General features: G+C 34.3%; 1 protein-coding gene across 2 annotated transcripts; it reads left to right on the forward strand.

Annotated features, from left to right (window-relative positions):
- The first annotated feature begins 683 nt into the window (after positions 1-683).
- Positions 684-12,951, forward strand: LOC145690550 (uncharacterized). 2 transcript variants are annotated; one of them, XM_081765540.1, is made up of 5 exons: positions 684-745; positions 5,914-6,140; positions 7,380-7,557; positions 8,777-8,873; positions 12,808-12,951. In XM_081765540.1, exons 2-5 carry the CDS (start codon positions 5,922-5,924, stop codon positions 12,869-12,871), a joined length of 558 nt encoding a protein of 185 aa, XP_081621666.1. In that variant the 5' UTR covers positions 684-745; positions 5,914-5,921; the 3' UTR covers positions 12,872-12,951. The 2 variants fall into 2 exon arrangements, with proteins under 2 accessions (XP_081621666.1, XP_081621665.1); XM_081765539.1 differs by lacking the exon at positions 684-745 and having other exon boundaries at positions 2,086-6,140.
- The last annotated feature ends 672 nt before the right edge of the window (positions 12,952-13,623 follow it).

Genomic DNA, 13,623 nt, shown 5'->3' on the forward strand with positions numbered 1-13,623 from the left:
CGAGTCCAGCAGAAACAGTAAGATAAGAAGTATGGAAGCAACAAATGTGGCACAGCGAATTGCAACATGTTTCTGTGCATATGATGCGCATTTTTTTTTTTTTTTTTAATATAGCGTAGGCCTAGAATGTTTGTTTATTCACATTGGAGAGCCATGATTTATTACCCAAGTTTGTCCGATTCAATTGAAGAGAATTTTAATCGAGGAAGGAAATATTTCATAACAGAATAAAGGAAGATTTTAGCAAAATATAAATAATATCTTTCTGATTGAGGTAAATGACAACGTTCGTCATATTTCTTTAACATCTCTGTGACCAATTACGCATTCACCCAGCCGAAACGCCCCGTACCTAACAAGATGTTATTAGCTTAGAAATATTTTTACATAGGATAACAATACGCCTCTCCCCAGCAGATAAGTGTAATCCCAGATAGCATGTAAGCTTAAATCAAGGGTCGCTTTCCCTTGATTTTGGCTTAGCAATGTACAGTTGATGCGACAAGCGACAATCAACGTTTATTTTAGCTTGTTTTTAACTTGAAAAGAAGCTTGAATGCGACAAGCGACAATCAACGTTTATTTTAGCTTGTTTTTAACTTGAAAAGAAGCTTGAATTTATCAACTTTCTACTAAGCCTATTTCAAGCTTGATTCGAAACGCTTGACGTTTGTCGAATGTTTAGCAAATGGAGCCATCTGTAGGATTGGTGAGTAGTTTGATTTCTTCCAAAAGGTAAACAAAGGTAAGCTATGTGTATGAAATGTAATAGTAAGCCCTATTTTAGTTTTAGTTACAAAATAAAAAGGTGATTTTTATTTTAGACTGGTGCGCTGAGCGCTTTTAGGATAGTATTACTTCATTACTTTTCAAATATGGATGGAATTTTATGTTTATACCTTTTATGTTGTTTTCTTTTTTTTAAGTGTGTTCATCCGTATAATGTATACCATATTTAGCCATTGGATTCTTTAAAGTCAGTGATGGCTATTGACAATTAGCATCAGCATAGGCGCCCGAAGGGGAGGGCGGTGGGGCCCGGGCCCCCTTTGGCTTACGAAAATGTATACGTAATATAGGAAACCATGTATATTAAATACCAGGCGTAATATAGCAACCATGGAGATGGGCCCCTCCCTAGAAAAATTCCTCGGACACCCCTGAATATCAGTACAAAAATTAGAGGGTTAACTTCAGCAGACGGCTTTATCATATTAAAAATTTATAGGTGGAATACTTGATAACTGTTAAGGCATTGCTTTAGCAGACGGCTGTACCATATTTATATCGATTTTATGGTCATTTTTCACTAGATTTGAGATAATACTGTTACATATAGAGAATTTTGGAACTTGGGGGCCAAAATCAGGTAAAACCACCGTGTTTACAGGAGAAATGAGTTGGTGTTACGTAACCGTAATTACTAACATAACTAACCAAACCTAACCTAAATCATCAAAAACAGAAAATATAGGAAGAAAGTACGAATTCAGGTAAAATCACCATGTAAAAATTATTGCGGATATTTTATGTATTTTTCCACTTTCCTCGTTTATGTGCATGTCCTCCGTCGCTGACACGCCTACTCTCTACGGACGCATCCCCTCGCTCCGCTCGGGATACCCAGCAACACCCCTGCCCTGACTCGGTTAGATGGCATTCGTGCTTTTTTTGTGGCCACCTAGCACAAGTTGGTTCGTGGTTTATGCATTAGCTTCTCATTTAGTAAATATTCTACAAAAAGGAACCCGGAAATGCAATGTGCGAACATTTGGTAGAACCATCTGCTCGAGTAATGCCCAAGTATCTTAACCCAGCCTAACCCAAACTAACTTAACCTACCTAAACCATAAAAAAATACAAAATATATACCAAGATAGTACAAAATTTAAGCAAAATATTGCCCCTCCCCCCAGTTCAAAAAATATGCCGTTACATAACACTTTACGTAGCATAGCTGAGCGAGCGAAGGGGAATAGATGCCCCGCAGGGCTCGTTTTTTTCTACTTTTTAAGTTACACGCGTTTGGTATTGCAACCATTGCAGACGGTCATTTTCCAAAGCTTCATATGTACATACTGCCATCTCATTCCTTGCTTGTATTCGTCTGCCTACCGCCTTGTCAATTAGATCCACCATAATATACTTAATTTTCCATTTCGTAGGATTCTATATAACAGATACGATTTATGAAGTCTAAACACATTAAAATAATTTATTTAATTAGGTAGAGCCATTTGCTAAAGTTAACCCCATATTAATAATGAAGGTAGTTAAATGATAATGTAAGTGTTTTAAACTCAATAAATTGTATGTGCAAATGAGTATACATGGGAAAGTAAGTATGTTATGGTGGAGCTATTTGCCAGGGCGGAAGGCGGTTGAATACAAGCAAGGAACGAAATGCCAGTATTTGTATGTTAAGTTTTGGAAAATGACAGTCTACAATGGCTGCAATGCCAATCGTGTGTAACTTAAAAGATAAGGGGAAAAAATGAGTCCTACGGGGCTTCTCATCCCCTCCGCTCGCTCAGCTGTGGTTCGTGAAGCGTTTGTAAAGTAGTGCCCCAAATCTAGTGAAAAAATCGACAAAATCGATTTAAATTTGGAGAGCCGTCCGCTAAAGTAATGAAAATTACGTTTTATCTCTACAATCGAGGAGAAAACTGCTTTGAATTAATACATTGCCTAAGCTTTCTTGTTTTAGCTTTCACCGATACACTAAAAATTTTAACCGATGTGGCTTCCCCAAGAATCGGTACGGATGATATTTAAATGCAGCAAGCAAGCCTGGACATTTCACTCATTTTAGAATGCATCATGCTTATCTTTCGTTCCTTATGTTCTTCCATATTTATTCGGAGGTTGGGGGCAAAATTGAAGAATATAAATACTTATGTCCGACTTTATTTAGTAACAATTACTTATTCTAAGGTATACTTCATCAATCTTAGATTAAGTGATATCACTCATTTCATCGCTTTACAATAAGTGCAAGGAAAGGTTCGATCGGGTATGGACTTTTGGGTTTAGGGTAAAAGAACGATGAATTTCGAAAAATTAGTTATTAGATATTAATAATAATTCAAAATGGATTATTACGCGAAAATAAGTTGGCATATTAGTTTGAAGTTTGTTATGTAAGAAGTCGAGGGTGTAAGTTTGAAGAAAACTAGGTTTTTCGTTGCTTACATTTTTATCTTTTTATCCTCTAAAAACAGTAACTTCTGTCTCTTAATTGATTTTAGTGCTTTTGTTTACTTTTTTTTTCTACCAGGTGAATGAAGTCTGGATCTAAAATCTCAGAAAAATATTTGCAATCTGAACGGATGTAATAAAGAAATAACGCTATTTTTCAAGATTGGCCAAAACCGTGTTTTTTTTTAACTTTTTTCACTTAAACCGGAATGTTTGCTTTACACCAGTTTTTTTTTTTTAATACGTTTACCTTAGATTAAAGTGGAGTAACCGTTGACCCCTTTTTTTGAGAGTAAAGGTAATTTGAGGCTGATGATTCGATTGAACAAGGTCGCAACCTCGAGAAATGAACGCAACTCGCTCAAACTATAGGTCATAGGTCAACTAGTTCTGCAAATGATTTGCCATTACATCATAAATTATTCAGCAGTCTACTCCTTCAGCATTGGTTAAGCTTGAATTTTCCTTGTCGGAGGCATGATAGTCCACAAGTTGAGTGGGGGTGGGATTCGTGAAATATACTTTTTTAATTTGTCTCTTTAATTGTGATTTTATTTTATCAAGTTTGGAGTTCCCGCCGAACTGCCTGTAGTGCGCTGCCACACTAGCGGACGGTCAACAAAACTTTTCCACGGAAGCTGATTAAGTGTGTAAATTTATAACATTGGAAAGTAGATCGACGAAACAGAGATTTCTATTAGGTTTGACTGGTTTGTTAATAATAATAATAATAATAATAAAAAGTTTTATTTAGAAAGATAGTATGAATGGTCCAGAACTATTAGTCACTTCCTGTATTGATTAGCAAATTAAATTAAGCCTATATTTCTGACTGACTAAATTAGATCTTCTGTACTATATAGTCTTTTAAAATTGTCCATTGATTTAATCTGTATAACTATAGCGTGATTCCATTTTGCAGTTCTTTCCCTTTTGGTTTTTAAGTGGCTCCTAAAATATTCACAAGTATGCAAGATCACTGCAACGTATTTCTATCAGTTGACCACCGTGGATGATGGGTCTGTGGATTTATCGCCTTTGTTATCAAGGGATTCTGGTTTCGAGTTCAAATGAAGAACAATATCTCTCGAGTGCAACTGAGTAGTGGTTCGGATCTCACTTTAAGCTGTAGGTCCCGTTCTACATAACCCCGCTGTTATGTCCTTAACCATAGAAAGACGAAGGTGGGTCAAATTTGCCTGCACTTTCTTTCTCTCTTTGCCCGAACAAATGAATTTTACAACGTTTGAATTTTTTTTGTATTTTCTTCTGTAACCTAAACTTAAATTTAGTTTTATTAGAAAGCACATTATTGTGGTAGTTTTTTTTTAGCGCAGGAGACTAAGTACATTTTTTTTAGCAACTTAGAAATGTTAAGAGGAGTACAGTTTTCCTTTGAAAGGATCATGTAAACTTATCTATTCTTTGAATGGATGACTAAATTAACATAATCTACTTTTATACATTGAGCAAACGTAATACTCTCAAGTTTAGTATAGTAAATTGTCTACACAGGCGAATTGTATTTCAAGCTACTTCATGTCTGCTAACCAAATGCGGTAGTAGTCTGTACTGGGACTTGTAATATTTCCTATTAAAATAAAATTTCACAAGTCTTAAAATAATTTTACAACTCACATTTATTAGTAGCAGTCATTAAATAACTTTAAAATACATTAGTAGGGTTAAAATTGAAATTTACAACCACGAGCAAAATTGACACCCCTTAGTCTTTCACGTGACCAATTATAGTTTAGTCTTCCTAGGGTTAATGTTAAGATACACGGATGACTAATGATAGTGAATGATTATGAAGGAATTAGTGGCATGAGAACGGGAAAACCCTCCCGAATATGATATTGTCCATCATAAACTCATAAGGCCGGAGATTGAACCAAAGATCCGTCGCACCAAAAGGCAACGTTCTACCTCTGAGCAATCAACCCTTTCCTTCCGCAGTGCTGATTTATGAAGTCATACTCTAATGACCTGGTCATAATTCTGCAACGTAGTGGTCTTCTACACACGTCTTCCTAATTGTTCCCCACTTTCCCCCCCAAGATTTCTGATTAAATGAACAGCGAAATCATATTTAAATAAAATCTTTGAGTTTTGTCCCACGGTTATGCGGAGCAGCCTAAAGGAGACGGTGATGATGAGAATGAATTAAATAATGGATTGAAGAAAGTGGAGGGGAACGGTAGAACCCTGAGAAAATCTACGCACACGGTGTTTGTCCACCACAAACGTACACCCATGTCCAAAATTATTGTCGCACGTCTATAAATATGTTGTTGTAGGAATAAAATTTGATAACGAATTCGCCCTGTATTTCTTACAATGTTGGTATGTGCGTCATCGGCAAAGACATGGATGTGGCAAATTTCATGTCAAAAGAGCAGTAAATAAGAACAATAAAACGAAAATAAAGCTTTCTTGACCATTTGTTTTACTCATTCTAATTTATGTGCTTATAATTCTTTCACTATAAAATTTTCCACAAATATACATTTCTCGATTATACACATAGTATCGGTATTAAAAGTATCCTGCAAAATCACTATCAAATTATATTCTTACAAGAAGACAGTTATAGATATGCGACAATCATTTTGAACATGAATGTACATTTAATTGTTTCAATGGTTTGTGAAATAATATATTTTCTAGTTATATTAACACTTTCAAAACAATATTTCCTAAAATTTATTGCAGATATCAGAATGGTATTTGGCCAAATGCAATCTACTTTAGCTGACCTTAGTGAAAGAGTATCTTCCGTCGAGAAGAAGGTCGACACACTTCTAAGTAATGGTGTGAGTGTGAAAGCAGAGTCCATAAACGAAGAATCCGAACTTGTTGGCCTTCTGCCTCTGCGAACGTTGAATGATTTTCAAACATTTGAGAGAAAGCTTGAAGAACCTAACTTCGGAAAGAAATATGTAAGTATCCTATCAAACCTGTACAAGTTATGAAGCAGGTTTCAAATCTTTGTTATATCTTTTAATTTACGTCTTTTTGGAACATCTCTCTTTTGACTCAATGTTAGCATCAACTCCATTTTTGCCAATTTAGCCATTATCATGTGCATTAGCTATGGACTATAATTTTGGTCAACTTGCCATTCATACTTGCTAATATAGCGGCAATTACATCTTTTGCAGTCAATTTTTTTTAAGAAAATATGAAAAACCTAAAAAAAAGTAGTTTATCTTGGTATTTTTCTAATTCTTTTGTTTACAACAGCACTTACATTGTCACAGTAGATTAGATATCTTTTATCAGTCTCACCTATCCGTCACGGTAAATTGGGATTCCTGGATCTGGTTTCTCCATAGTCAATTTGTTTGATTAGTTTCTAGTGTATTTTTAGTTTGGGTAGAGTTTTTCTTGTTGAGATGCGTGCATGTGCATGTATATATTTTTGTGATAGATCAATAGTGTTATGAAGCCATACCCAGCATTAGAAGTTGAAAATAATTCAAGAGATTTTATTACTTCTAGTCAATGAAGGAACAAATTGTATTGTGAAACTGTTTGATTTGAGGATATCAAAAGATAAATAATATTAGAACATCTTTGTAAACTAGTAGACTTAAAGTACCAAATATTTAGTTCCTTTATTCCTAAATTCTGTTACCTATAATTTAAGGTAAGTTGAGCCATTTTTAGCTAGTTTTTGTGCGTCATTTAGCTATTTTCTGACACTACTTGTTGGCAGCATTGATTAACCCACTGTTACTTGTTACTTTTGGAAGTGTATGTAATTTCCATATACATACACACACAAACACACACACACACACACGCATATATATATATATATATATATATATATATATATATATATATATATATATAGTATTTTTTTCTAATTCAAACGGACAATGGTCCTTTTAAATAACCGCTATTCCGATATAAAGCTGAAAGTTACCAAATAAATCCCAGGCAAACAGTTTTTGTTAGTCACGTAGCCCATTTGATACGGCCTTCCGTGAAACTCAGAACCCCACGCTTTTTTTTCACACTTCACATTACGGTATCTAAAAATTAATCTAGTTTCATTCATGCTTCGTTTTTTTTTCCACTGGTAGAAAACATAACAATACGGACCCTTATATATATTGCTTTTCTTTTTGATTTCAGCATGCATTAGATCTAAATACTTTCCTTTCTTTCAGGTAAAAGTATTACTGTCAATTGGTGGTAAGGATTTTAAAAGGTTTCGCTCACAATGCAATAAGAAGAACTTTGTGCGACAAACTCGCAATGGAATTCTCCTACTCTGGCAGGAAACCAAGGATCATGAAGCAAAAAAGCACACCTTTGGGTCCAACCAAATGTGCAATAAGATCAACAGTAAGTTGATTTGAAAAGTTCTACTGAAATATTTAACTTCATTTATTTATTTATGCTAGTAACCATACAAAATTCCAGTTTGCTAATTATTAAGTCTTACTTCTCTCGTACTGGACGTGTGTTCTCATATTAGTATGTCCCAAGCAATGAGAAGTAATTCTTCATGAATAAAGTATGCTTTGAGTACTTTAGGATTCTTTTACTGTCAAGTAGTAAAATATGTAAATGTGTTCACCCTTACTGGGTGAATATAACATCTGTGTATAATGTATAGGATATTCAATAACTGATCCAACACTCTATGTTGTAAACAAAGCTTTACTGGCAAAGTACATATTTAAACAAATCTTTGCTTGAAAAAGCATTCAAAAGAATTTGTAAGGTGTACGGAAAATCTAAAACCAAATAAAATTCCAAGGTAGGAATGATTCCAGGGCTAAATAAAGTCAATAGTGTCAACAAATTTAAATTGAAGTACAGTGTAGGAATCACTACTGTGAAGTATAATTTTGCACCAGACTTTTCGTGTATACCTGTAAATTTGATACTGTTTGCCACACGAATATAACTTTGTTGGGTTGGCAACACTGTTAGTCTGGTAGTATTACATAGTATGCCAAACTGTCTCCCCTGCCGATATTTTAAACGTGCAAAATTTCAGAGCTCTTTGTCTAACACTGGAACGCAGATAAAACACTAGAACATAGCTTTCGGAGTTACCATAATTCCAGTATAAAAAGAGAAAAGTTGCAGGCTTTCAAGACAGCGAATAGTCAAACTTTCGTCTTTCTGTCGACTTCATTTTTCAATTTTTCGTGACAACGAAGTTAGCCAAAACATATGTGTTTTTTGTAGTGTTATTTAAGGTGACTTTAAACATTGACTCAAAACCATATCACCACTAAGGGCACCGGAAGAAAGTCTTGTTACACTTGTATCGAAAAATGTAACTTTTCCATTATATAATATACCAAAAGTGTGGTGAAAGATAACTTTCTATAGTACCCTTACATAAAAATCACAAAATAGGGGCCTAGCTTAGGTGACTTGAAAAATAATATAGGAATTAGTTTCAGCTCTAGGTATCCATGTTTACAAACCATACCATAATTCCGTAAAGCTATTTAAGAGGGAAATTTATTTCAAATGGCAGTTTTTTGTTTTTTTTTAAAGAATAAAAATCGCTAGTACATGCTTGAAATTCTATCTTTCTTTTCAGCTGCTGTTCGTAAGATGTACACCGTCGCAACAGAAGAAACGGTGAAGGAAGTATTGGGTGTTTGGCTGCAGCAGGCGGATCCTAGACTACTGCGTAGGTAAGTATAGTTTTACCTATTTTCCTTACAATCACGAGAGATATCGGAAAGTTCTTACCATCACTAAATAAGCTAGGGATCTGCAACTTAGTCCATGGACGCGTTCTTCTCTACATATACGTTTTGTATTCACTACATTTCTCACATCTATAGGTCACTAGATCAATATCATATGCATAGAATTCTGTGGATTTGGAGGAAAAAGAGATTTCCACCGTTTCAATGCCTCTTACTTTCCCGGAACCCAAGATATGAACATCTTATTATAATAATTGTAATCCTTCCCTTTTTCTTCCTTTTAGGATATGTATCATAAAACGCTTTTGTAATAATTTTAAATGAGAAGTTACTTCCATATTTCAAAATCTTAAAAGATTTAGAGATACCGACATTTTATTATAATAATTGTAATCCCCACCTTTTTTTCTCCTCTCCACATCGTTTCTTTCCCTTTTTATTAGCATGTCAAAAAAGAAGAAAGAGAGCCGAAACACGTGGCAAAGTATTTTAAATGAGAAATGGAACTACTGAACTTCAAATCTCTCACCTTAAGGAATTAAATACTTTACTATAACAATTATAATCCCCATCCATTTTTCTTTCCACCCCCCTTTCTTACCTCCGAGGCATATTTCAAAAGCGCTAAAATTCTTATCTACTTATTTTAAATAATATGAAAATACCAAATTTCATGTTTCAAACCTTCATAAGTTCAGAGATTTTGACATCTTATAATAATTGTAATCCGCACTCCTTTTCTTTTCTTTCTCACCTTCTTTTTCTTTTTTTCCTTTGTACTAAAATATCAAAAACCGCTTAAATATGTCAAATTATTTGAAATGATACATCCGAATATCAATTTTCAAGTCTGTAACCTTAAGGAATTCGGAGATATGGTCATATTTTAAAAATACGTCCCACACCTATTTTCCTCCCCTTCCTGTCGAATTTGCAAAAATCCTTCCTTAGTGGTATCCTACGTAACAAATCCCATGTACTGTCCATATTTAACTTGTCTATCTTAAGCGATTTGGCCTGTGCTTAGATCTGTCGGTCACTCAATCACTTAGGTCTTTGTATTTTATATAGCGAGATGAGTTCATTTTTACGCACTCATGTATTAGTACACAGTGAAATGAGATGAAATGTTTACCTTGTATGTATTTATTATTTTATTATCCTTTATAATTTAGCAACTTGCCTGTTACTTTCCTCGGAGGATGGAAATATTAACTAAAATCGAGATTAATTACTGTTTACATTTTTTTTGTCTTCTGGAAGAAAGTACCTCTGTTAATTTATTTTTTGATTACTCCTATCTGCTGAATGAAATCTTTTTTTTCTAAGAATAACTTTTATTCCTTGATTAATTTTGGTGTTGATTACTTCTTTTCTATACTGCGGAAAATTTCATTTTTTGAAAACTGCGATGTCAGAGTAATAGAGAGATAGGCACTTACTGTTATATTTGCCTTCTAAAAACATTTCCTACCTGCTGCATGAAAAACAGAAAGCAACTAACCTCTTTTTTTCTTGACTAATTTTAGTGTTATTTTACATATTTTCTATCTACTGAACGAACTCATCTCATGAGAGAAAAACTACAATACCACCCTCTTTCTTGATTGATTAGAGTTAATTACTTCTTTTCTATAGTAAATGAAATCATCTTACATTCTGGAAAACTCTGCAATGCCATTGTAATAGAGAAATATGCAATTGCAGAATCTTTCAGACGATAAGACGTTTAGTATAGAAACAAGCAATAAAGCACTATAATTAATTAAGATACAGAATGGTATTATAGTTTTTTTCCTTCTCAAAAGATAAGGTTTCATTCAGGAGATAGAAAAGAAGTAAAATAACATTAAAACTAATCAAGAAACAGTTTTTTTCCTAGAAGATAAAGACTTCAGCAGTTAGAAAATTTTGTTAAAAGACAAAATAATAGTAAATGCACATTTCTCTCTTACAAAGACATTCCCGAGTTTTCGGGAAGATAATACTTCATTCAGTATGAAAAAGAAGTAATCAACACTAAAATTGAACAAGAAATAAAGGTTAATGTTTTATCCACAAGATAAAGACTTCATTCAGCATTGGCAGTAATAAAAAATAAATTTAAAAAGTAAGAGTAGTTTTTTTCCCCCAAAGACAAAAAGATTTCAATAGGATGGAGCACGCCAAAGTATGCGTATGCGTAAACACTCAACAACAAATTACCAGGAAAATAAATAGGGAGACATAGGTCTTAAAATGCATTCAGAATTTGACTGGATTGAAGTAAATGAAGTGATTTTCCTGCCTTGTGCCATGTACACTGAGAAATGTTTCTGCTTTCAAAGATGGGATATAAAGAACTAGGTCGATAGGTCGCAGGAGTATTTATTACTTCTCTATAATGAATTGTGAAACGACGCTAATGACTCCGACACGACGTTCCATGAATATGGGTCAAATAAACTTAGTGTTACATTTACGGTAATGAGTCATCCCTTCTTCATTTGATATGTATGATGAAGGCAATATACATGTCTTCCTATCAGTGATTCTTGTGTTTTGAAAGAATGAAACGTTGCAAAGATGTATTCCTCCGCTGTAAGGCTCAGGATTAAAATCCGTTTGTTTTACTGTCACAAATAATTCCAGTGAATTGTTGTTCAACACCTCTTTACGTATTAGTCACCAGTAACTTTTTTATTTTTTATTTTTAAAGAGAAATATTTCATTGAACCTCTAAGGTATGTTCTAAACTCGTTGCAAAATGGTACGAAGTTGTCCGTGTACACGGTGCCAACTTTAGTAAATTCTACACGTTTCCTGTGAATTGCGAACTTCACTTTCCCACGCGTTCTGTTGTACGTGACGCAGGATAACGCCTTGTAGGTCATCATCTGTCATTTATGTTGCTCCGTGAAGAATACAAGGTATATAGGTTCACACACTTATGACCTATCTTTCCTGTGAATCGTGAGATCAGATTGTATTTCATACAAGGCATGGAGAGAAAATTACAGAAATAAGTGAATATTTGTTCTTCCAACCCTCAGTGATTTCTTATATCAGTGATTACTTCGTTTGTTTTTCGTAACGCCGTGCTTATACAACAGTACCGAGTGAGTCAATATGACATTTTCTGGATTTATCTCAATTGATGCTCTCACAGAACAATGCACATTTTCAGCTAGGAAACTAAAAAAAAAAACTTTACTGAAAATTTACTAGCACTAGAACATTGAAATAGGTAAAGTGAATAAATACCATGCAGTGGTACCAGTGATGAAACGAGTAACATACTTCGTGACTCGTGATCCCGAAGTAGTCAGATCCCTGACCCTGTATGACCCAGACAGATTCGTGCGATCCCGAGGCGACTTAATATCAGACTGTGGGAGAGTATGTTGTAATTGTAACAAACGCGATTCTTTCCTTTCAAGTGTTTCTTATGAGTGATCGTCAAAATTTAATCAAATAAGGCTGTAAACCGTAAAATGTAGAATATAAGGGATGCCGCTAAACCGAAAGAGTGTTTGGGTAATGTTTATGTATAGTAGTGTTTAAAATTACTTTATTAATTTTCAGTATGGGAAGATGAATTATATTGTATTTGACATAATCAAGACACTTTGAATAAGAAGTGTCACACTACAAATCTAACATCTGAATAGGTGAGCTCGATTAGGGAATATTAATTCACTATAAAAAAATCTACCGTAATGCTATAGAGATCATATTTGGAGTGCCTCCAAGCCATGGATCACCAGATCTGAGAAACGAGTGCCAGACTCTGTTGCCTTGTGTGGCACTTACTTCAAAGAATAATAATTTATTTTAATGAGAGCGTATTTATAAGGTAAACAATATGAATGTTTTCTTTTAACTGTGCAATCAATTACATATTTTTCAGTACGTATTTATGATCGTTATTTTGCAGAGAACGAAGAAATTCAAAACCTGTAGTGGAATGTCACACCGTTGAAGTTGAGGAACCCAATTAAGGAAATAAGTTAGAAATAATACAAAATATGTAAATAAGTTCAATAAATAACATTGTAATACAAGCTGGTTGTTTTCATGGAACCTTATATCAGTTGTTGTGTAGAATGTAGGGATAATTTATTTCAAATATGTAGCAGCAGGATGCGAAATCATAACAGTTATGATCGGGGAGAGATAGGAGTAAATAAATAAGTAAAAAAAATTGCACTGGAAAGTTTTGAAATGAAGATTTCATATATTGAACATCCAAAATTATTGATATATGTAAGGTTAGGGATAATGTTTATCCACTAGGTTGTCCACTAACTGCACAGATTTACTGAAAATAGTTTGTATACTTCTGACAGTGTCGATGTCACCTTATCTCTCCAGTAAATTATTTAGGATGAATTTTCTTCCAAAATTTTGAAGTGTGGAATGGCCATCCTCAGTATTTCGCACCCTGTGTAGCAGTGGTTCTAGGAATTATTTTTTTTCTTTCTTTCCTGAAATCTGATAATTTAAAAGTTTGCTTAGCCCTTGACGCTTGTCTAGTGGTGTACGTCTTTGGTGCGCCTAAGGTCGTGGTCGATTCCCAGTGGAAGACCTTACAAACACTAAACGCATTACTGTTCGGATTCTACAGGTCAGTGGCTCATGTAAAACTTCGTGCTGAAACGGGACGCTCAACTTCAACATCAAACTGTGGTTAATGGTAAACTAATTGGATACTGATCTGCCAGGTCGCATAGTATATTCACCAAGGAACTCA

Source organism: Thermobia domestica, chromosome 7 (genome assembly GCF_964235325.1).
Source record: "Thermobia domestica chromosome 7, izTheDome1.hap1.1, whole genome shotgun sequence".
NCBI classification, from domain to species: Eukaryota; Metazoa; Arthropoda; class Insecta; order Zygentoma; family Lepismatidae; genus Thermobia; species Thermobia domestica.